Here is a 24,659-nt window from a genome sequence, read left to right as displayed (position 1 = left end):
ATATCTGTTCTTAACTCATTTTGGAGTTTATAAAGATTTTAGTTCAAATTCTTTAATTTTTAAAACATTGGAGCCGTTCTGACCCATTTGAATAATTTTTGAAATCCAAAAAGGGATATGATAATTCGACTGAATTATGACCTCGTAAAAATATAAAGCATAAAGTATGACGCAATTATTGACACTTGGTTATCACTAACGTAGACAAGACTGAATGCTTTAGATGCCATGCAAGTTTGATTGCTATGTTAATTTACTTCTTTTGGAGATACATCAGTGGGTAGGGCGAAAAAAAAAAGAAGACATTATCCGAAAAGTCTGATGGGATTATAAGTGCAGAATGTAGGAAATTCTCACCATCACAAACACAAAGAGCATTTAGTTGTTTAGAGCGGTTTTCAATTGAGTGTTGTAAAACCAAAACCAAACCAATTACTTACCAATTAGGCTACTCAGCCAATCTCAAACCGTAGTAAAACCAAAACCAAAACCAAAGTAATATTCTAATTACTTTCGACACTCAAATGAAAACCGCTCTATTTACATTTATCGATGTATTTATTTACCTATTTATTTATTGGAAATATTGTTAATCAGCGACAATGAAAAAACTAGTTCGGGCCAAATTGCCAAATTCATGAATAGGTATTTAACTTTTCACTGCTGTGTTTGGAAGCAGTTTGATCTTACCTGTGTAAATATATTTTTCGGTGTTCCAGTTAATAACATCAGTATTAAAGCAAGCCGTTGATTCAACTATTTCATTGTATTATTATCTCAACCGTTATTATTCTGTGTTCCTAATTGTTAAAACATAATTGCTCCCAGCTAGAATACCTCCATACTCTCTTCCCATCCTTCTTTCCCCTTTCACCTCGTTCAACTCTCGAATAAAAGCTGTTTTATACACTCCTCACCCTTCAGAGTTTAGAGATCTCGCACATGTGTACCATGCATTCGAGTTTCAAACATATATCATCGGGCAAAATTTGGCCTCGCAAGATTAAAACTATGTTAAGCCCATTCAGCCTGGGAGACCGAGATCACATAGTGTTAGCGCTGATTTTTAAACTTTTCTGATTAAATTGGCACCAAAGCTATATTGTTGAAACTTGGTAACTCCTACTGAATGCTATCAGAGGCATTTTAGTACGTCAATTTTTTTATTTCTTTTTTATTTGATGGGTATTTTATTTGATGTCTCGTTGTAAGCTTAAATTTCTGCTTTAGTTCAGATTTGGGCATTATGCCAAGTTTATAACAATTCTTCCATGCCAAAAATTTCCTGATTTTCAAATCAATTGTGGCGCTGTTTTGACATTTATTTGAAAAACAAAGAAAACATCGTTTGGTTGATGTAATTTTGATGTAACACGTGACTAATAAGTAAACAATTTCGAAGGCTTTGCGCATCATTTACGCCTCACTTATACTTACTTATTGTGTTCTAACAGACCGGATAAAATATTTAACTGCATTGTTAATCAGTTTTCTGAAAGTCTAAATGATGATGATGGGATCTCACTTATCGGTTAAATTTTGCACCACCAGATAAAATTTCATTCCATTTCTCAGCTATCAGTGCATTTTGCCAAAAATCGCATCATTCCTATTTGTTTTGACAATTACAATTTTAACCCGGACTAAGCTATCCGTAAAACCCCATCCAGACCGTATTTTCTGTGTTGGCTCGTTATGGATTATTATTATATGACTTGCGTTTGTAGCCGATATAATGCGCTCTCTGATTGGTTGATACTAGGGCATTATTCTCGCGTAATGCCCACGGGCCGATTACGGGCCTGCGAAAACTAAGTAAAGAGCCATATAATAAACTACTTATTAACCTCGGAACGTTCGGTCTTTACGAAAAAATCTCAAACCTCGGCCTTGCCGTATTGAGGGTCTGAGATTTTCCCGTTAAGACTTCACTCGGTTAATAAGTAGTTAACATTGTAGTATTGCTTAAGAAACAGGCTGTTAATTCCAGAAACAGCACAACTGTCTGATCGTGTCCAGCACTGCTTGTTTCATTTCCCTCATGTTCTAGCAATAGAAAAATGGATTCAAGGTCGAGTTAAGAAAACGTAGCGTCAATGATATTGACCAAGTGATATGAAGCAATTACATGAGTGTTCCAGTGATTGAAAATAAAGGTACTAGTATCCCAGATGGAAAATAACAAGCCACTAATGTTATCGGAACCCGGCGTGCACTGGACACAGTCTTTCTGTATCGCGATATACTTAGCGAAACTCCTCGTCCATTTGGCTCCCTTTGGCGCACGTGGTCGTGGGCTGTAGCTTGGCGATGGCGAAGTATAAGATAGATTTTCGTGTGACAGATGATTGAGGTTATTGCGCAAAATATCAGCAGGATGCAGCCAGTGCGTGCAGCGATACGAAGCCTATATAAGGATACAACTGCAATGCCCCGTGGACAATACCCAAAAGACAACAATAAAGACCCATACTCTTTATCTTAGCTCCAACAACAAGGCGAGAAGTCTGTCAAAACTTATAGCAGTAGGAGTCTGCAACAAAACTCCACAAAAAATTACACCCATAGTATTAATCAAAGGAAACTATGAAGAAGTCGTGGATACATTGCCTGCATATATTAACTTCATCTATAATTATTTTATAGTTGGTAATTTTCTAAATGACTTTTTGAAAGCCTTTTTGATGCTCAAGTAGTACATGTGTACTGTGACTAGGCGAGTCAATAAAAATCAAATTACAGGCTGTTTATACAGCTGCTTAAAAATTTTAAAATGGAATATATTAATTAATTTTGATTGGCATTGGAAAATAATTATTATTATATTAACTTGAACATGTGGTGTCAATTGGCTTCTACAGTCTGTTGCACAAGGAAGCCATTAAATGAGGGTTCACCATAATCATCTGTCTCAAATTAACACCCAGTCAGAGTTGTTGGTTATCGTATGTATAATATTAGTGAGTCACCAGTGCAGTTTGCAATTGGGTCCAGGTAATTTGGTTGTGGTGCATCTTCAGTTGACATTTGAGTGTTGTATTAATAAAAGGTTGTATTGCAATCATGCAGAAAGTATGTCACATGGTTTAGACATTCATAAATTTAAGATAATCAGCTTGAGAATGCCCAGAATATTTTGCACAATTTTACTTTAGTGGGACGCGTTCGATCCACTGTAATTGGCTAGGCTGTAATGGTCACCCTGCCTAATAATAAAAATTTTATGTATATAAGTATTTTAATTAGTCAAGCAAAGTTGAATAAATAAATAAAAGATATCCCAAACATGAACAATATGATTTTAGCTAGCTGGTAAATAGGAATAGAGAGAAAAATGTTTCCTCAGATATTTAATTAAGAATCATTTCAAACAGTTTTAGCATCCCTCTCAGAAAGATCTACTTGAAAAAGTTTGGTTGAAATGATACTCTGCCATGAAATCCTCTGCTACATCTTCTACCAAAAAAGTTTTTGTACATGTACATGTAGCTTCAAGCTTGAAACCCTTTTCACATATCTACAGTAGACCCATTACTTCTCCTTTCGTGGATAAATTAGCAATGAACCCCCACCTGATAAAACGTGCACCTTGAGTCAACTATAAGCTACTATAGGGAGTCCCCTCAGCTTCATGCAATTCAAAATAAAAAAGGGTATTGCAGATTCTATTGTACACAATAAAAATAACAATAGTTTTCTTTCATCGAAACGGAAATCACATTAATTTATTCCTATCTTGGCAATTGTTTGTGTTCATTTCACGAGCAATGCAGAAATATTCAAAGCCATTGTTGACAGGTTCAATTCATATCTACTTCAAGTTTTGATTCTAGTTGTTTACATATGTCGTTTCTTCAACAAAAATAAGATTGTAAGTACATCACGAGCCACTATGCTTGTTTGACATGGCTTGTGTTTGACATGACTGGACAGTAAATCTCTCTCGCAAAACTGAACTGCATAGAATACAGCAGAAATATAGTTTGAAGAACAACAAAATTAAAAGATTAAGCAATTTGAATTTTTTGGTTGAAGTAGGCTTATTTGAAAATACAAAATAATCAAATCACGGGTTTGGCACCGCCAGAATTTCAATGTGTACATAAAAATATACAATACAGAAATTAACAGGCTACCTTAGGCTTACCTTGGACTCTAGAAGGAGAGAAAGCGAGTGGAAAAGTATCAAATTCTCTAGCCGTGCAAAAAAAAAAGCTATGAGTCACGTCTAGTAAACAAAATCTCACTTCCTGCCTTTCACTTGTAACAATTCTTTGACCTCTCCGGCCGCGCTGTTGTCACCGATACATGACCACAGTCATAAATACCTCTCTCAGCTTTCATCTACGTGTGAGCAAAAGCCCTAGGCAAAATACTACATATTTACACAAGCGAAACACAAGAACCAAAATGGCCCCTCTCAATTTTGGAGGTCTTCGAGAAACTCGTACCCAGGCTCTCCATGTTATCGGCCAAGAGAGTGAGTGATACATTTGCACATTTTGCTCCATGACAATAGTTAATATCCACGGCTGAAAAGGATACCAACGTAGAAACAAGACAAGAAAAGAGAAGTTTTGATGGCGGATGAAGGGACGACTCCTTCTGAAGAGCACGGATCATCAAAAAGTTTCCCAGAATTGCAGTTACGGATAGAGTAACTTTCAATACTAAAATAATGATCTTTAGATATGTAACATTCTTGTGTTGCTTTATATTGTTTTCGTTCCCTATGCAAATCATGATATACCTACGGGACACATAATTTACATTTTTCGCGCGTGTACCTATAGGAATTTGAGCTACGGTTTCGTTATTTTAAAATACCTTGCAAATCCGTTCGAGACTGAAACTCTGCATCGCGTACATATCCAGGATCTGTTCAATTCCTACTTTATCATTCTGGTGAAATTTCTGTAAGTCGCGTTTGTTATGGTTTTCTTTCTTTTTGCCTGGTTTCCTCCACTTATTATTGTTGTATTCATTTGCTATTTGCTTGTCATTTTTTCACAGTCAAACTCGTATTCGTGTAAGCAAATAAAGTCGTACGATGTTTGCAGTTCAGTGCTAGTTTAGTTTCCACCCGATTAATACTATGGCGAAACAGCAATAACAAGAGAAATGTTTGTTAAGACTTGTGGTGCAATAAAACTCTGGATTTGTCGTGTGGTTTAAATCTTCAGAAGCATTCATCGTCTCTGCGTGGTATTATAGTGATTTCTCTATGAGAGTAAATGTTCCTTTTGCATTGTCACATTTTTCCGCTCTGACTTTAGCTCTGAGTAATCTGCAATAAAATTTAAAACATACATAATAAGATAGAAAACAGTTCGAGTTCATTTATTGGTAATATTAAGTGCTATTTCCCCTCTGGTAACATTGTCTGTTTTTTTTTTTTTTTTTTTTCTGTTGTTGTTTTATTATTATTATTATTATTATTATTATTATTATTTTTAATTTTTGCGGGCAAATGATGACAGTCTTAAAAAAAGGAACTGACCTATATTATGGAATGGTTTCTAAGCAAATTCACGAGCATATAAAGCTTGAATATTTACTCACTCACTCTCTGGAGTCCCATCTTTTGAGTAATAAATGGAGATTACAATAGCTCAAATATATAACTTGTGGCATGATTTTAGATCGTTTTATTTCTGAACTTTCGCACACAGCTGACTGTAGATCGTCTTATTAAGCCTACTGATGAAAAAAGAAAACCCTTATCATATTCCAAGAACTGACAGGCATGTTTTAATCAAATCGTTACTATAACGTAGCAGCACTAAGATTATCTTCGTATTTCACGCTTGCCGAATTTTTTTTTTTTCCGTCCTAGCTGGGAAACTGTTCGCAGGCTACATCTTCGTCGACTTCGTCCACCTCGGGGCCTCCGCCATCGTCATCGGAACTCGCCAAAGTCTCACGTTCATAAGGAGCTATCTTGCCCATTTCTGTTCCTAAATCTTCCACAATACTCTGTACCGAGTCCAGATCGTCTTTGAAAGTACTCGAGGTAAAGTCTTCGCCGCTTACAGCCATGTTCCAGAAGCGTACACGTGAATGACGTCACGATCTTTGATAAGTGCCCAGCTCCTTGACTACAGTTTTATCTTGAAATAGGGGATCGTATGGCTATTTCCCGTTAAAATAATTCCTAATAAACCTATTTTCAGGGAAAAGGAGCAAAAATGGAAGTAAAATCTTTTCATGTGCGCTTTAAGAAATTTCTATCTGAGAATAGTCTGTGTACAATTGTCCATGCCTTTATTACTTCTCGACTCAGTTATTGTTAGTTTAATGTATGGACTTGTGCAAATTTCTTAGCTACAGCGTGTCCAAAATGCAGTTGTTAGACTTAATATGAACATGTCCAAGTACTCATACATAATGCCAGCTCTCTAGGAACTTCACTGGCTACCCATTGCTTATCAAATTTAGAGTAAGATTCTTATGCATACCTTTAAATCAATTTATGGAGTAGCAGATGGCCGATCCAAGAGGTTTCTGTTCTTATTTAATTCTGTTTGGACATTCCTAAATTAATAAGCTGTATAAAATCCTATAAGGAATTAAAAACATTCTGTTCAGCAGCTTCGTCAAGGAAACCCTGCTTTCCAACGAAACACAAAGGGTTCTAACACGGTGAGTTCTATTGTGCCACAAAAAGGTTTGCTCGATTACGAAAAGGTATTTATTAATTTTAGTATTGGTTATTACGATTCGTTTAGTTTTTTGTCTTTCTTTTTTAAGTTGCTATTTCATCGCACGGCCCCAAGAGAGACATTAAGAGAGATGGATATTTACTAAACTCAAAGGGAAACAGGCCATCAAAATAAATAAAACAAGAGATCCGGTACAGTTGCAACAGAGTACCGACACTGCGGTACTCAGCACCAGAACAAAAGGTAAGAAATGGCTAACGCCAAAACAAAGTTAAAAATATATATATATATCAGTACATATATAGAAATAGATTTTTTTTTTCGAAAGAGCTAAGTTGGTTGGGAAGAAACAGCACTTGAAACAAGTCTCGTGAACGTTAGCAAAATTAATAACTGAAAACATTATCAGCACCACGCAACACAAACTTATTGTTTGCCATTTTTGCAACGAAAAAAAAAACTGAAGCGAAAATAGAATAGTTAATGACGGTAAATTACTGGATTCCCGTCAGTAGTTCACTTACCGGTCTTAAGTCCTCTTATAATGATATCTGGTGATTTTGAAAACATTATTTACCATTGCCTTTGGAATTCAAAGCTATCTTTACTGAATACCTTAAAATCTTAAGATCTTACTGAAATCTTAAAATCCGGCTAGAATATTATGCTAATGTAATAGCAAGTTGAGTTGAATTGTAATAAAGTAATTTGGTATTAAAGTACGTAATTTAGTATTATCCCGAATCAACATCACCTGCTGTAATCAGATTGTAAAGGAAATTAAGGACTGAATTCATTTAAGAGGTGCACTTAAAATAAGAAGTGATCTGAAAACACGGAGCAAGAAAACTATTACACACTCAGTCAGTCGGAGGAAGATGAATTTCGCCACTATCAACCGCACAATAATTAATTGTGGTCTCGCATTTCTTCCTATAAATGCCGAAAATATTTCTTCTGATGTTCGCGCTGTATTCATCGCCAGAATGGTCGTGAACGCTCTCACCTGTCCTTTCATAATTTTGCTCAACATCCTGGTGATGGTTGCAGTGAAAACCAAACGACAGCTTCGCACCAAATCTAACATAGCACTCGCCTGTTTAGCCACAACTGACCTCGTGGTGGGACTACTTGTTCAGCCTTTTCATATCATACACGGAAGTTATCTTCTCAGTGGTCAAGGAAACATATTCTGCAACCTAGACAAAGTATCAATGACTCTCACTGGCAAATTTCTGACGGCATCAGTTTGTCATTTAATTTTGTTGAGTGCAGAACGTTATGTCGCGGTTAGACACCCCTTCACGTATGAGAACCAGGTAACTGAACTTCGTATCATCATAGCTTCTGGTCTGGCGTGGGTTATAGCCCTATTGCTTCCCATGCAAGACGTCTTCAAAACTAACACAGATTTTTCAAGTAACTTTGTAGTGTTTATAGTCGGGCCAGTTTTTCTCTATTTTCCCGCAATGATTTATTTTAATTGTGTTGTATACAAGGAGGTCCGCCGCAACGAGAAACAAATTGTTGCTAACCAAATTTCTTTAGAAGCGAAGGAGTTACTGAAAAGCAAGAAAGCTTTCTACACGACAACTGTTGTTCTACTGGCTTCTTTTCTTTGCTTTATTCCAATAAATATCTTCTTCGCCGTTTTGGCTTCCACTACCAACAAGAACCCTGCAAATGGAGGACAAACTGCTATTTATCTTCTTCCTTTGATACCGGTACTGAATTCGTTATTTAATCCGTTGATTTACTCCGTTAGAATAAGATATTTTCGCGTAGCCTTTATTGAGTTGCTCTCGAGAAAAACCGCTGCACAAGCTGAGGAACTTGAAAGGAAAATCTTTGGACCGAGACAGATTGGAGTCATAGCTAATGAGGAACAAGAGCAAAATATTAGGGTGAGCTGAGAAGATGTGCGATAAGGGAATGAGACATTTGACGATGAACATGATATTACAGTGTGAACACTGAGCCGCTACAAATATATGAACATTTCTGTAAAGACGTTTGCTATGTAGCCTGTTCTCCTAAAATTTTTGGAATCGATGGTTTCAGTCCATAAGATCATGTCCGATCCATGGCGAAAAAAATAAAGCAATACATTTATCATGGTACCTGTTGTATGGAACACGTCGTAGGATTAAGAGAGATGAAAAAAAAAAAAAAAAGAGAAAATAGAACAGAAATCGATGCATGCAAGTCAAAATTTTGAAAGAATATTCATTGTAAGCGCAAACCTGAATGTATTCTGTAAATGTGTTAAAATTACATAAATTGTAAACGCGTGAAAGTTTTTGAACTTTGTTAATCTAATATGATAGATATTATTTGGAGGGGGGGGGGGGTGGGGGACATAAAAACACTCATTTGTTCCGCTCAGTTGCAGACCGCTTGGACTTTATTTTCCCCTTTATCAAAGATAATTGACAATCACTCCTATAGTACACGTTGGATATCAGATGGTAAATAACCCAGGAGGCCCGTAGAACCGAGTTGGCTATAAAAATCTCATATCCAACAAGCGCAAATGGGAAAATGCTAAATTCTGTACGCTTGTATACTTGGATTCAAATTCAGAACCTCTGAGGCCACCCTGATGGTTTTTCGTGGCTGGTAACGAACCGAGTTGACTTCGGTGAGTCAGTCAGTCAGTCAGTCAGTCACTCAGTGAGTGAGAACTTTATTAAAGTGTCAAAAACCTTATACCCTGGAAATAATACACCATACTAATTAGGGACACTGCTAAAAAACTATACTAATACTAATATTAATACATCAAAAAAATGAATGACTTGAAGGGCATTATGTGCAGCATAGGATGCAGTCCTTACAGCTGGTGTCCATTAAGCGAGTTATATCCCCTTTGCGAATATAGTTTGTAAAAGCCGGCAGTGTCTTGGCTGATGTGTCAGTCATAGACAGTTTCCCCCTGAATTTGGGTCCTACATAAGGCAGAGAGTGCTTCCCATAAGTAACAGTGTTGTATCTAGGAGTAGAAAAATCTGATTGTCTCAGGTTGTATGCGGAAGTATGCTCGTTAAAAATGTTACAGATGCTATTAGGACATAGTCTATGTTTAACTTTATACATGAGAATACAGATGTCTTGTAAACGCCTGTTCGCTAGAGTTGGCAACTTGGCTCTCTCCAGTAGCTGAGTGTAGCTAGCATGCTTGTCCTTGTAAACGGCCCTCAAGCCCCTTTCCTGTAGTCGTTCAAGTTTTCGTGCATCGCTAGCTCTGCAAAAGTGCCACACTAGGTGACAATAAGTAAAGTAAGGTAGTACAGCTGACTTCTATAACTCAAACAACTCAACTCGTTAAGGGGTTTTTCGCAAGAGCCAAACAAGAGACCGGATTTTTGCCCTCGGCCGGTCCGAGCTCGGCCATGTCGAACAGTTTCTTATCTGCTTACTGGAAATTGGTTTCTTATAGACTACGCTGGCAATTTTGCCTGTCTTCCTCAGGTCTTTTACAAATGCTCTAGTACTTTATATTATGTGCTTTAGTAAAAACAGGGTCGGCGATTATTAAAAAGGTCTTATTGTGCGGTGGTGACCGGAGAAAGCGGTCAATCACCGAGTCAATAGCAGCTAGCTCTCGGCTATCTTTAAAAGAGGGAACGGGAAATCGGTGAATAGGAATGGGGAACGGGGAGCGGGATATCTTTAAAATAAGGAATCTTTAAAATCGGGAATCTTTAAAATCGGGAATCATTAAAAGTGGGAATCTTTAAGACGGGAAATCTTTAAAAGCGGGAATCTTTAAAATGGGGAATCTTTAAAATGGGGAATTTTTAAAAGCGGAAATCTTTAAAACGGGGAATCTTCAAAAGCGGACATCTTTAAAACGGGGAATCTTTGAAAGCGGGAATCTTTAAAAGTGGGAATCTTTAAGGGCGGGAACCTTTAAAAGCGGGAAACTTTAAAATGAGAAATCTTTAAAAGCGGGAATCGTTAAAATGGGGAATCTTTAAAAGCGGGAATCTTTAAAATGGGAAATCTTTAAATCCGGGAATCTTTAAAACGTGGAATCTTTAAAAGCGGGAATCTTTAAAATGGGCAATCTTTAAAAGGGGGAATCTTTAAAATGGGGAATCTTTAAAACCAGGAATCTTTAAAACCGAGAATCTTTAAAACCGGGAATCTTTAAAAAGGGGAATCTTTAAAAGTGGGAATCTTTAAAATGGGGAATCTTATTTAAGCAGGAATCTTTAAAAGCAGGTGATTTCTTGACAACCACTGTTTTCCACCTTACGGCTCGAATCTCTGTCCTTGTTCCTGGTTTTTGTGATAAAAGCGGCCCCAAGTGACCCTTGCTCTATCACATATTGTTCGCAGAGATTATTCCACTCAAACTGTGGAAGACCTTGAAAGCGACCGATTCTTTCTTCTTTAAAGTGAATGCAATGGGCACTTTGAAATTGTCTTTGCAAGACCGCATGGCGTAGAAAGAGGTATCATGAAGCGCACAATGACGGAAAATACGCGAAATTCCCGCCAAAATCTCTAACAACCGACAGATGAGAGTTTCTAAGTCAGATAGCCTATAATATTGTCATGGAATAGTAAATTCTCCACAACTCTTAACTTAAAAAGTAAGCTAATACAAATTACGTCACAGAACACCGCCGCCACATCGTTTGGGTATCTAATTACTCTATTGCTGGTTTTCAGTGTCACGCCATTCAAAATAGATCAAAACAAAAATCAAAACAGCTCAATAGATAAAGTCCAGAATCTTGAAAAGAAAGAAGGTAAAGATGCAAAGACTCTCGCCAAGATTCAGGTCACAGCAATTTTTCTTATGCAAGATATGCGGTGAAATTTTGTACCCAAATTTATAGAGATTTTCATGGAGACGCCATGCTGTTGCCCATCCTGATGTGCACCAACATGGCGGCCGGAAACCAACAGAAACATCCGTCACTGAGTTTTGTTGCAAAAGCGTGAATTTATCTCTCGAGGAACTCAAGAAAATTTTAAAAATAATACTTTTTCTAATACATGAACTGTTCAGATAACCAAATTCCCCGAAATTAGTGACTTTTTTAACCAACATGACAGCTCTCTTGCCCGTCACGCAGAAGCTTTAGAAATTCAAGCGTAGTCTATTACAAAACCAAGAAACCATTCAAAAAACTTGCACGAATATTATTTTTCAGCTGCTCTTAGACAGTAAAATCTCAGGAGGATCAATAGTTTTGTAGTTTGAATTCTAGTGAGGTCATGTGAGAACCAGATTTAGAGGACTGTTGATTTATCAATTAAATAAACAAAAATGTGTTTTACTTGCCATATATTTGTAGTAAAGTCGTAAGACGTCAGCACATGATAAGGCTAGCACAAATAACTATCGCTGCGAAACTCAATTTAAAAACGTCACAGTCCGGCGATAAGATGAGTCCAGGCGGTTTGATTCTTCGGTCGGTGTAACAGATCTCAAAAAGTGAGAATCGAGATTTCAACCGTTCCACTATCCCGCTAGACCGATTATATTAAATTTTACTATAATTTCAGAGCTGAACAAAGAGTTTCCAGCAATCTGATTGGTTGAGCGATTCCTTATATGACCTTATATTCACCGCGCCAGGCGGTTTACATGACATTTTCGAGGCCTGGCTACTAAGCTCGCCATCTTTGCCATCTCGGCAAGTAAACATGGCTGACAGTTGCTGAATGAATTTTTCATTTATTCCGAAGACATCACTCTAAGTCCAGGATATTTGAAAGGATGGAGAATTTTCAAAATGACCGCTGTTGCCCTTGCACCAAAAATCCTCTCAAGAACTCGTGTTCAAGGCAGTTAAGAATCGTAAACGCAGTGGATGTGTTGATCGCCACAGCAGGTCAGAACGACTGACCGAAATCTGTTTTTCTCCAAACTAAAGTCACTCATTTGAGACGATGATAACAACTGTGAATGAAGTCAACAGCTTTTTGCTCTAAGAACAAGTTTCCTTTTCCTCAGCTGGAAAGTTAGGGTAAAAAAAATGCAGTTTAAACATTTGTCACTTTCAGTGCGATCGTCTTACCTGCTTAATCCACAGAAGTCGATTTTTTTGAGAAGCTTTCTAATGGCAACTATTCTCTTTCTTCACCAAGCGAACTGGAAAAAACTCGCTATTCTCGAAAACTAAGTGCGTTGTATTTAATTATCGTGACGCCATAATTAGTCATAAGTGTTTTGCGACGTTTTCGCTGCCATTGTGGTTTGTGTAAGTGAAGTCCCTGCGTTAGTGATCTATAAAAAGTCACATGTCCACTTATCCGTGTTCTTTTTACTTCTATATTTGCGATTAAGCCTCGAAGTCATTGAAAAATTTCACTGAAAAGCGAACAAACCTGCGCGGCTCGTTTTCCAGTGACTCTGAAAAATTCTGTTCTATTCGCCTCAGAAAATTTCCAAAAATTCCCACCGGAATTTTTGGTCGAATGGATAGCGCCCTATTTTATCACCTAAAATTTAAACGATAATTGAGATCCCGCCAACCATACCCAGACTTTTAGAAGGTGTGCTTAGCCGTTAAAAAGAAGAAATTTAAATCTGTAATGAGTTGAATAACTGTATTCAATGCACGGTTTTCTTAACTATGAGGTCTGGCAGAGCACAATAAGTAAACAACTGTAAGAAGCTGTAGTTTTCTAACTACGTTCTAGTTGGTCTTAAGGTGGTTTTATACAGTTTTTTCTGTACCATACCTAGCATTTTCAATTGGCGTTTTACTAACCTTCCCTTACTCTGATCGATGTGGAAATTACACCAGTTTTTGGAAAAAGATTGAAGTTTGGTTGAATATGTTTTTTAAGGTAATCGATATTTCCATGGAAACGATAAACCAAAAATATGAAAATCGGTAAAGCATGAATTGTGTACGAACCAGATCTGTTATAGAAAATCTGATGCCAATTTCTGAAATTACGATGTATGGCAGGGGGAATATGCAAGAATAAAAAAGTTCTATAGGTTTGATTTCGAATAAATCGCAAAAAACATTTTAAACCATGCTTTTTGTTTCATGAAATTAAATAGACTGAAGCAAGGACACTGTTTTAATGAAAATTCTTCAAAAGACACCAAAATGTATTTTGAAGTCTTGTTTGGAAGCGACGAAAGTTTTTTTGGTTTGTGTTTTCTTGATCTCGAGAACGAGACTTTTTCTCACCGTCACCTCCATAATAAATTTAGAACAATTTTCGATTTTAAGCGCTTCTTCTAAACTCTTAAGGACGGCTCGATAGAATATTTCAAAACGTTAATCGTGTATGCCTGATAATGTTAACAATTTTATTCCAAAGTTTCATTAGCATTGATCCACTGGAACACTTCTAAATTTGTCGATGAAGTAGGCGCTCGAACCCAGGAAAAAGTTGCGTTACAAAATCCCGATCTAAAACAAATTATGCTAAAATATTCAGATCTATGTGTGTAACATTCCTCCGTGATCTATACATTTCATTGATGCATATTTTAAATAATAATTCGATTTATCCTTGATTGACTTATTGACGACATTACTTGTGCGCAATTTTCAGACGTTTTTCCCCTGAAAAAAAAATACTATTTTCCCCAATACCTTCCTGTTCTTTGTCACTCAAGGTAGAGCTTTGGAATTCTTTCTGAACAGTCCTTTCGCTGGCATGGAAAGAAGGGCCAAAAGTCCCCTTGATCCGTATTTCAAGAAACATCCCGCAAATTTGCATTCAGGTATGGTAGCGAAATGTACTGATCACGGGAGAATATTACACATAGATCTAACGTTTTAAAATAATCTATCGAGCCGTTTCTAATATTTTACAAAAAGCGCTGAAAATCGAAAATTGTTCTAAATTTATTATGGAAGTGACGTTGAGAAAAAGTCTCGTTCTTGAGATCAAGAAAACACAAACCAACAAACCTTTCATGGCTTCAAAACAAAACATAGCTTCAAGACACATTTTTGTGTCTTTTGGGGCAATTTCATTAAAATCGCGTTCTTCTTTCAGTCCGTTTAATTTAATTAAACAAAAAGCACGGTTTGAAATGTTTTTACGATTTGTTCGAAATCAAACATACAGAATTTTATTATTTTTGCATATTCCTTTGCCATACATCATAATTTCAGAAATTGGCATCAGATTCTTGATAACAGATTTGGTTCGTACAAAATTCATGTTTTACCGATATTCATATTTTTGGTTTGTCGTTTCCATGAAAATATCAACTACCTTAAAAACCACTTTCAACCAAACTTCAATCTTTTTCCAAAAACTGGTGTAATGTCCACATCGATCAGAGTAAGGGAAGGTTAGTAAAACGCCAATTGAAAATGCTAAGCATGGCTCAGAAAAAAACTGTATCGAGCCACCTTAAAGTACCAATGCAAGTTATATTGGACCTCGTTTCCGTCACCAGCAGGTGCTTCATTGCTGTGAAATAGGGTTATTGTCAGTGTACCAGTCTCATTATGATAAAAAAAAAAAGCAGTTGAATTGAGAGATAAAACTGGATCTGAATTTGAATTCGATTTATGCTTGAAATGAATGCTATTGAATCACTTAGGAAAACAATTCTAAGAAATTTAATTAAAACAGCTGGACTACCAGTGGCGGTCATGTTTGTTTGGCGCTGATAGAGATGACTTTCTTTATGTCATCCAGTAGAGCAATTCTCCTCCCTTCTCGACTTTGCAAAGAAACTATGTCTTGCAAGTATCTTTGCCCGAAACAAATAGGTTTGATTGGACTGAATAATTGCATGAAAATGATAACGCAGGAGACATATCTATTAGCTCAAGGTTCGTTACAAAGGATGCGTTGATGCTTCTTTACGGAAATGGAATCATCAAGCTGACATTTGATGACATTGGTCTAAAGCCACACAAGATAGATCCACGGAAATGTCAACGAAAAAGTCTCAACCTAAAGTAATCAGGACCACCAAGGGCCGGAAGTTTGATTTCCTGTTAGTGAAAGTTTATTTGCACTCTGCTCGGAGAAGACATCTTTTTCAGTAATCAAAATGGAGACATTGGTCAACATATTTGTTCAATTCATTTTTGCTCACGGAAATGGAACATCACCTTACGATAACAATTATAATAATATATAATATAAAAATAATAAGCGGCAGTTGTGAATTTTTTTTTTTTTTTTTTTTTTTTTTTCATCAAAGTTAAGAAGACTGCATTTTGCTGAAAGAGGCCTCCAGAAGATCAGATACCCATCGCTTAGGTAAGCAGTTGAATAAACAAAATGGACATGTAAATTATGGAGTGTCATTGCGTGCTACAGCCTGAATTTGTGGGAAACATTTACATATACATATTTCAATTCTGTTTGGTGTGCTGTATTCATATTCTAAAAATTATTCCACAGCAGCCTGCAAGTTCAGTTAGAGAGTTCTGTTAACTGAATCAAGGAAAAAATGGTAACCACATCAATAATGTATGTCGACTCACTCAAGATTTCATCTACTGGTATAATATAATGCTGCAAAAACGTCTAGGAGAAGTAAAATAATGTCATCAAACACGAAGTTTGGGAAGATAATGTTTTGCATCTTAATCTTAAGGTTACCTTAGACCCTCAGAAGAACTTCCTGTTCGCTTTTACCAAAACTATATGAAAAGGACTCTATCAACGTAAAGCCAATCACATTTAGAATCAAAAGAAATAACTATTTTGAAGACTTTATTTATTGATAAGCGGGCGCAAGACTGACAGTGGTTGCTGAACTCAGTTACCTGGATTCGTGTTCTCACATACGATAAAACAAGCTGAATCATGCCAATAATTAGCAAATGACGACTACAAAAAGTGCGTGAGGTTTGTTCGATATTCGTTTTGGCTAATGAGGAAATAAATGTAGAATTACACGAATATAATATTAGTTGGCCGATCTTCGTGACATGAGGGGGCCTAAGAAAGGAAGTATTTGAAATGTCAAAAAAGAAAACACTTCGGCACATTGATAATCAAGGAACATTTTAGCCAATTTTCGTGAGAATTTACCCAAATCTATACACCCTATTAATTCGCTTAAAGGAAAGGAATCAAGTCAAAAATAAAGCCCGAGTTTTTATCTCTTAAAGAATCGCAGCTGATTACACCTTACCAAAAAAAACTGTCAAAGTTGTCATACCGTCGTATCGTACTGTCATGTCGTCATGAAATACAAGCTTGGAACAAGATAGCCCTAACAGAAATAAGCCATTGCAATTTGCTGGAAAATACTATTTTACATTCTCATTGATTTGCGATGATGGGAATTTGAGACACAACACAAAGGCTTCTGCCACTGGAAAACTGAGTAGTAACAAAGCACTCCGGTTAGGCGAAAGAGAAAAAAACCGTAGAAGAAACCACTGCGCAACTAGCAACTAAAATCGATCAAACGCCGATCTGAAACAAAACGCGGAAACTGTTAGAAACTCAGTTGGGTGAGCGTTTACTGGAGTACTATAATTACAACCTTTTGAAGGCCACAGGTTGGTCGAACATTGGCCCCTTGTCGCTAGCGGTGAGTTCCTTCTTGTTGCTATAATGGAACGATCCTTCCTCTTTACTTGTTTTTTTCAGCCCGGGATTCTCAACATATTTTATCAGGGTGGAGTTTTGTCTTCACAACGAACTCATGCGAGTCTTTTTTCGCCAAATTTCTTCTCCAAATTTCATCGATCTTTCTTTAAACGACGCGCAAAGGCAGTTGTAATTCTCACATAAAAATGCGATTTAGCCCACGGCCAGGAGCCCACGGCAGAAACCGCAAAAGAATTATAGAAAAGCCAAGACACTATTCTGATTGAAGAATAGTTTGTTGCTCATAGTAAAACTGTTACCTTTTTCTCTTCTTACTCGCATATTGGCATATGTAACTCCATGATCTATGACATAAGGAAGTGAGATGCAAATGCCTGGGTCGTTCACTAAGGGCTGCTCAATGTTAGTTGTCTAGGAGAGCTACTTTCTACACTTAACTATAAATTTCTCTTTTTTCAGGAAAGACAGATGAAACTATAACATCTGAAGTAGGATTCCTCAAAAACGACCCAGAAGATAAGAAGATTTTGATAACAGAAAGAAAAGGGAAAATTATCGAGACAAAACATAATGCCGAATTTTACTGAAATTGGAAACTGCACGACAATTCAAGAGTTCTGTTGCTTGGAGAGCCTTAAGGAACCACATCGAACAATTATTTCGGCATTGAATATTCTCCTTTCCATTATTGCTTTAATGGGAAATGTTCTGATTTTTGTTGCTCTTCGAAAAGTCTCTTCCCTTCACCCGCCGTCAAAACTTCTGTTTGGTTGCCTTGCAAGCACCGATTTCTGTGTGGGCTTAATTTCACATCCTCTTTTTGTGACCTTTATTTTCGCTCCAGAACATTCCAAACTTTGCTACTATTCTACCATACTTTCAAATACGATAGGTTACATTTTCTGTGGGGTATCTTTGTTAACAATAACAGCAATAAGTGTAGACAGACTTCTCGCCCTGATGTTGAGGCTAAGATACAGGCAAGTGGTAACCTTGAGGCGAGTATGGGTCCTTGTGGGGTTTTTTTGGCTTTTTAGCACTGGCTTTTCAATAACAATGCTTTACAAGCGTCGCATAGCTGAAACGATTACCTCCATAATAATGCTGTTATGTCTAGTAACCTTCATATTTTGTTATATGAAGGTTTATCTTACCCTTCACCGTCACCAAGCTCGATTACATAATAATACATCCCAAGGACAACAAAGCGAAGCACGAATTCCATTGAATATAGCACGATACAGAAAGACCGTGTCCAGCGCTTTGTGGGTACAAATGACTTTACTTGCTTGTTATCTGCCATTTGCTGTTGTTACAGGTTTACGTGGCGTGCTTGGATTACACTCACCAACTTTTCACCAAGCTCATGCTGTAACGATTACTCTTCTTTTGTTGAACTCCACGTTGAATCCATTTCTGTACTGTTGGAAACTGAAAGACGTGAGGCGAGCAGTGAAGGACACGATCAAGGAGGTGAACTGTTTCCCGGGTTAGTGGTCTCGAAACCCTAGCGGTATGGCTGATTGCCATCAAGAGTCATTTATCAGTCAAGAAAACATTACTTACCAAACGAGCATTTTTTTCACTGATGCCAAAAATGCTCCAAATACAGTTATCAGTTATCACTATGTTTTAATATTTAGCCAAGATGATATAGCAAAGTACGTAAAGTTAGTTAACCTTAAGCATTACAAGATATTATTTGTAAGTAAAGCGAGATATTAATGAATTGTAAGCAATGTTAGTATTGTAAGTTGTGTAAGTGGTTGCCGGCCCCACTCCACCCCTCGGGTTCTTTAAAACTTTGTCAACAGGATTTTCCCTAGGCACTTGTCCATTTAAGTAGGCGTTCGTTTATCTTTGAGACATATTTGCTGAGAATGTGGTGAAAATCGGCTCGCACATTAAGGGGATTTCCAAGGACAAGTGAGGTGTGTACGTAAGCTACGAGAAAATTAATGGTTATTATAATGTAATATTGGAAGCTGTCAGAGCTATAAGTTTCACGCCAAAATACAAAAATTACGATGGAAAAAAGGGAAAAATCTGAAAGTTTCTGCCATGTTGGATTACGTCACTGGGCCCCCAGCAGCGTTCTTTCATAGGTATGCCATAATACTAACATCATCTTGTAGGCGACAGAGACAGTTTCTCTATATTAAGGGTAGAAAGTTTCAAAATAGCGTACCTTAATGAGAAAATGCTGGGGTCCAACCACCTCCCCTCCCCTTCTTTGTACTGTCCGTATGGGGTTATGAGTTTGCATGTACGTGCAAGGGTAAACGCTCTTTGACCTTTGGTGGAAGACAAAGGAAAAAATGCACGCGCGCTTATTTCAAACTTTTTCAACTTAAAGAGCATTCAAGAGATATTATGGTTGAATTTTGTCAATTTTCCTAAATTTATCAGGGAACATTTTTTGTACATGTATGTCAAACGTTTGGTCGCATGACGTGCCATTTCTATGGCAACCAAGTTCTCAAAGAGCTTTTTTTACTACACTTTCGCGGTTTTCTTGAGGTTAGATATCTGTTCTTGATTCATTCTGGATGTTACAAAGATTACATTTCAAATTCTTTACAGTTTTGAAAACAATCGGAGCTGTTGTAGCTTATTTAAATAATGTTTGAAATCCAAGATGGTCATTTTGAAATATGACGTCGTAAAAATACAAAGTATAAAATGTGACTTCAAGATTGACACGTAATTATCACTAAAATAGTCACATTTGGATGCTTTAGATGCCATGCAAGTTTGATTGCTGTTGAGTCAATACTTTTGGAGACAAATCAGCGGGTAGAGCGTAAAAAACCCAAAATCTTAAAAGTCCCAGGACAAAGTAAGTGCAGACTATAGGAAATTCTCACCATCATAACAAGCATTTAGATGTTTATTCATATTTATCGTTTTATTTATTTAGTTAGTTAGTTAGTTAGTTAGTTAGTTAGTTAGTTAGTTAGTTAGTTAGTTAGTTAGTTAGTTAGTTAGTTAAGTAGGTAGGTAGGTAGGTAGGTAGGTAGGTAGGTAGGTAGGTAGGTAGTTAGTTAGTTAGTTAGTTATTCAAAGATTTTGCCAAGCTTAAAATTGATTTCTTACGTTTATGACTCTGGAGGTTTTCAATCATTACTGGACCAGGCGGGAACAATCTTAGTTCACAATTGATCTTGTTTGTCTAGAAAGAAGACAGTAGTAACAATCATTGTCGAGAAAAAAATGCAGAACTTAACTGAAATTAAAAACCAAACTACAACTGAAGGGTTTTATTACTTGACCGCTCTTACTGAGCCAAAGCCAAAGATCATTTTTTTCAGCAATTAATATTCTTCTTTCCATCACCGCGCTTCTGGGAAATGTTCTGATCATCATTGTTCTTCCAAAAGTGTCATCTCTCTTCATCCACAATCAAAACTGTTACTAGGTTACCTTGCTAGCACCGATGTCTGTGTGGATTTCGTTACACAAGCTCTTTACGTTAATTAACAAACAATTATGGTAAGGCTTACACCTCATTAATAAAAGCCAAACCTAATAATGTAGTAATACAGCAGCTTCGTCAAAGAAACTCTGCTTTCCAACGAAACACAAAGGGTTCTTACTCGGTGAGTTCTAATGTGCCACGTAAAGCTTGCTCGATTACGAAAGGGTGTATATTAATTTTGGCATTGGTAATTACGATTCGTTTAGTTTTTGTTTTTGTTTTTGACGTTGCTATTTCATCCTACGGCCCCAAGAGAGACATTAACACAGATGGATGTTTCGTAACTCTCAAAGGGAAACAGGCGCGCCATCAAAATAAATAAAACAAGGATTCGGCACAATTGCAACAGATCGCTAGAGACCGACACTGCGGTACTCAGCACCAAAACAAAAGGTAGAAAATGGCTAAAGCCAAAACAAAGTTCAAAAAAATATATATATATTTCCATATATAAAAAAATAAGTTTTTTTTTTTCGAAACCGCTAAGTTGGTTGGGAAGAAACAGAAATTGAAACGTGTCTCATGAACATTAGTAAAATTGACAATTGAGAACATTATTGTTTGCCATTTTTGCAACGAAAAAAAAAAATGGAAGCTAATAATAGAATAGTCAATTACGGTAAATTACTGGATTCCCGACAGTAGTGCACTTACCGGTCTCAAGTCCTCTTATAATGATACTTGGTGTTTTTGAAAACATAGTTCACATTTTCTTTGGAATTCAACGTTATCTTTACTGAATACCTTAAAATCTTAAGCTCTCAAAATTTTAAAACCCGGCTATGTGCATTTAAAATTAGGACGTAGCTGGCATTTTAGATAAGAATAGTATGCTAATGTAATGACAATTTTAGTTGAATTGTAATAAAGTGATTTTGTATTAAAGTACGTAAGTTTAGTATTATCCTGAATGAATGAATGAATGAACATCACCTGCTGTAATCAGACTATAAACGAAATTAAGAACTGAACTCATTTAAGAGGGAAAATAAGAAAGGTAAGCGATCTGAAAACACGAAGCAAGGAAATTATCACACACTCAGTCAGTCGAAGGAAGATGAATTTCACCACTATCAACCGCACAATAATTAGTTGTGGTCTCGCATTTCTTCCTATAAATGCCGAAAATATTTCTTCCGATGTTCGCGCTGTATTCATCGCCAGAATGGTCGTGAACTCTTTCACCTGTCCTTTCATAATTTTGCTCAACATCCTGGTGATGGTTGCAGTGAAAACCAAACGACAGCTTCGCACTAAATCTAACATAGCACTCGCCTGTTTAGCCACAACTGACCTCGTGGTGGGACTACTTGTTCAGCCTTTTCATATCGTACACGGAAGTTATCTTCTCAGTGGTCAAGGAAACATATTCTGCAACCTAGACAAACTATCAGTGACTCTCACTGGCAAATTTCTGACGGCATCAGTTTGTCATTTAATTTTGTTGAGTGCAGAGCGTTATGTCGCGGTTAGACACCCCTTCACGTATGAGAACCAGGTAACTGAAGTTCGTATCATCATAGCCTCTGGTCTGGCGTGGGTTATAGCCCTATTGCTTCCCATGCAAGACGTCTTCAAAACTAACACAGATTTTTCAAGTAACTTTGTAGTGTTCATAGTCGGGCCAGTTTTTCTCTATTTTCCCGCAATGATTTATTTTAATTGTGTTGTATACAAGGAGGTCCGCCGCAACGAGAAACAAATTGCTGCTAACCAAATTTCCTTAGAAGCGAAGAAGGAGTTACTGAAAAGCAAGAAAGCTTTCTACACGACAACTGTTGTTCTACTGGCTTCTTTTCTTTGCTTTATTCCAATAAATATCTTCTTTGCCGTTTTGGCTTCCACTACCAACAAGAACCCTGCCAATGGAGGACAAACTGCTATTTATCTTCTTCCTTTGATACCAGTACTGAATTCGTTATTTAATCCGTTGATTTACTCCGTTAGAATAAGATATTTTCGCGTAGCCCTCATTGAGTTGCTCTCGAGAAAAACCGTTGCACAAGCTGAGGAGCTTGAAAGGAAAATCTTTGGACCGAGACAGATTGGAGTCATAGCTAATGAGGAACAAGAACAAAATATTAGGGTGAGCTGAGAAGATGTGCGATAAGGGAATGAGACATTTGACGATGAACATGATATTACAGTGTGAACACTGAGCCGCTACAAATATATGAATATTTCTGTAAAGACGTTTGTTATGTAGCCTGTTCTCCTAAAATTTTTGGAATCGATGGTTTCAGTCCATAAGATCATGTCCGATCCATGGCGAAAAAAATAAAGCAATACATTTATCATGGTACCTGTTGTATGGAACATGTCGTAGGATTAAGAGAGATGAAAAAAAAAAAAAAAACAGAGAGAGAAAATAGAACAGAAATCGATGCATGCAAGTCAAATTTTGAAAGAATATTCATTGTAAGCGCAAACCTGAATGTATTCTGTAAATGTGTTAAAATTACATAAATTGTAAACGCGTGAAAGTTTTTGAACTTTGTTAATCTAATATGATAGATATTATTTGGGGGGAGGGGGGTGGGGGACATAAAAACACTCATTTGTTCCGCTCAGTTGCAGACCGCTTGGACTTTATTTTCCCCTTTATCAAAGATAATTGACAATCACTCCTATAGTACACGTTGGATATCAGATGGTAAATAACCCAGGAAGCCCGTAGAACCGAGTTGGCTATAAAAATGTCATATCCAACGAACGCAAATGGGAAAATGCTAAATTCTGTACGCTTGTATACTTGGATTCAAATTCAGAACCTCTGAGGCCACCCTGATGGTTTTTCGTGGCTGGTAACGAACCGAGTTGACTTCGGTGAGTCAGTGAGTCAGTGAGTCAGTGAGTCAGTGAGTCAGTGAGTCAGTGAGTCAGTGAGTCAGTGAGTCAGTGAGAACTTTATTAAAGTGTCAAAAACCTTATACCCTGGAAATAATACACCATACTAATTAGGGACACTGCTAAAAAACTATTCTAATACTAATATTAATACATCAAAAAAATGAATGACTTGAAGGGCATTATGTGCAGCATAGGATGCAGTCCTTACAGCCGGTGTCCATTAAGCGAGTTATATCCCTTTTGCGAATATAGTTTGTAAAAGCCGGCAGTGTCTTGGCTGATGTGTCAGTCATAGACAGTTTCCCCCTGAATTTGGGTCCTACATAAGGCAGAGTGCTTCCCATAAGTAACAGTGTTGTATCTAGGAGTAGAAAAATCTGATTGTCTCAGGTTGTATGCGGAAGTATGCTCGTTAAAAATGTTACAGATGCTATTAGGACATAGTCTATCTTTTGTTTACGATCTTTACGATCTTACCAATGTTGAGAAATGGTTAGTAAGCAACAGGCTGATACTCAATCAGAGTAAAACTAAATGGATGCTGTTTGGAACTAGGCAAAAACTAGAACACTGTCCAGACTATAAAATAGAGCTTCACGGGAAAAACATTGACAGAGTATCAAGCTTCTGTTATTTAGGGGTAACACTAGATGAGAATCTTTCATGGAACGAACATGTAGAATTGATTTGTAAGAGAGTAAGAAAACGTCTCGGCCTGCTGTCACGCATACGACCCTACCTTACTCTAAAAGCTGCTAAATGCGTGTATAATTGTTTAGTTCAGCCGATTTTTGATTACACTAACACGGTATGGGATGGGCTGTCAATCGGTTGCAGTAACAGCTTGCAACGTCTGCAAAACAGAGCAGCACGCATTATACAAAGGAGGGCAACAACCGAAGGATCTTTTAAAATGTTAGGGTGGGTGGATTTGGAAACCCAAAGAAAAGCCCACAAATGCATTTTAGTTTTTAAATGTTTAAATAATTTAGCTCCTCCATATTTGTCGGATTATTTTATTAGAAATTGCAACGTTCATTCTTACAACACGAGGAAAAGGAACGACATGCACTTGCCGAAACCCAAGTTAACGCTAGGGAAAAGGACTTTCAGATACTCTGGTGCGCTTCATTTTAATAATTTAC

The 24,659-nt window shown here is 37.1% G+C and overlaps 3 protein-coding genes across 3 annotated transcripts; all 3 read left to right on the top strand.

Moving 5' to 3' along the window:
• Positions 1 to 7,516: 7,516 nt before the first annotated feature.
• On the top strand, positions 7,517 to 8,575 carry LOC145502190 (histamine H2 receptor-like). Its single transcript, XM_081481451.1, has one exon. It carries the CDS (start codon positions 7,541 to 7,543, stop codon positions 8,573 to 8,575), a length of 1,035 nt encoding a protein of 344 aa, XP_081337577.1. The 5' UTR covers positions 7,517 to 7,540.
• Positions 8,576 to 16,959: 8,384 nt separating this feature from the next.
• LOC145460154 (melanocyte-stimulating hormone receptor-like) lies at positions 16,960 to 18,935 on the top strand. The gene is made up of 2 exons (XM_081444888.1): positions 16,960 to 17,166; positions 17,646 to 18,935. The coding sequence occupies exon 2, from the start codon at positions 17,757 to 17,759 to the stop codon at positions 18,678 to 18,680; it is 924 nt and encodes a 307-aa protein (XP_081301014.1). The 5' UTR covers positions 16,960 to 17,166; positions 17,646 to 17,756; the 3' UTR covers positions 18,681 to 18,935.
• A 2,495-nt stretch (positions 18,936 to 21,430) lies between these two features.
• LOC145502189 (histamine H2 receptor-like) lies at positions 21,431 to 22,759 on the top strand. Its single transcript, XM_081481450.1, has one exon. The coding sequence runs from the start codon at positions 21,722 to 21,724 to the stop codon at positions 22,757 to 22,759; it is 1,038 nt and encodes a 345-aa protein (XP_081337576.1). The 5' UTR covers positions 21,431 to 21,721.
• Positions 22,760 to 24,659: the final 1,900 nt, after the last annotated feature.

This window comes from Orbicella franksi, chromosome 11, assembly GCF_964199315.1.
Source record: "Orbicella franksi chromosome 11, jaOrbFran1.1, whole genome shotgun sequence".
Taxonomy (NCBI): Eukaryota; Metazoa; Cnidaria; class Anthozoa; order Scleractinia; family Merulinidae; genus Orbicella; species Orbicella franksi.
Note: the sequence above shows the minus strand (reverse complement) of the source record. Positions and strands in the feature narration are given on the sequence as shown.

Bases quoted from the DNA above. Each gene is read 5' to 3' on its own strand.
- LOC145460154 (XM_081444888.1), top strand. From the start codon at position 17,757: ATGCCGAATTTTACTGAAATTGGAAACTGCACGACAATTCAAGAGTTC.
- LOC145502190 (XM_081481451.1), top strand. From the start codon at position 7,541: ATGAATTTCGCCACTATCAACCGCACAATAATTAATTGTGGTCTCGCA.
- LOC145502189 (XM_081481450.1), top strand. From the start codon at position 21,722: ATGAATTTCACCACTATCAACCGCACAATAATTAGTTGTGGTCTCGCA.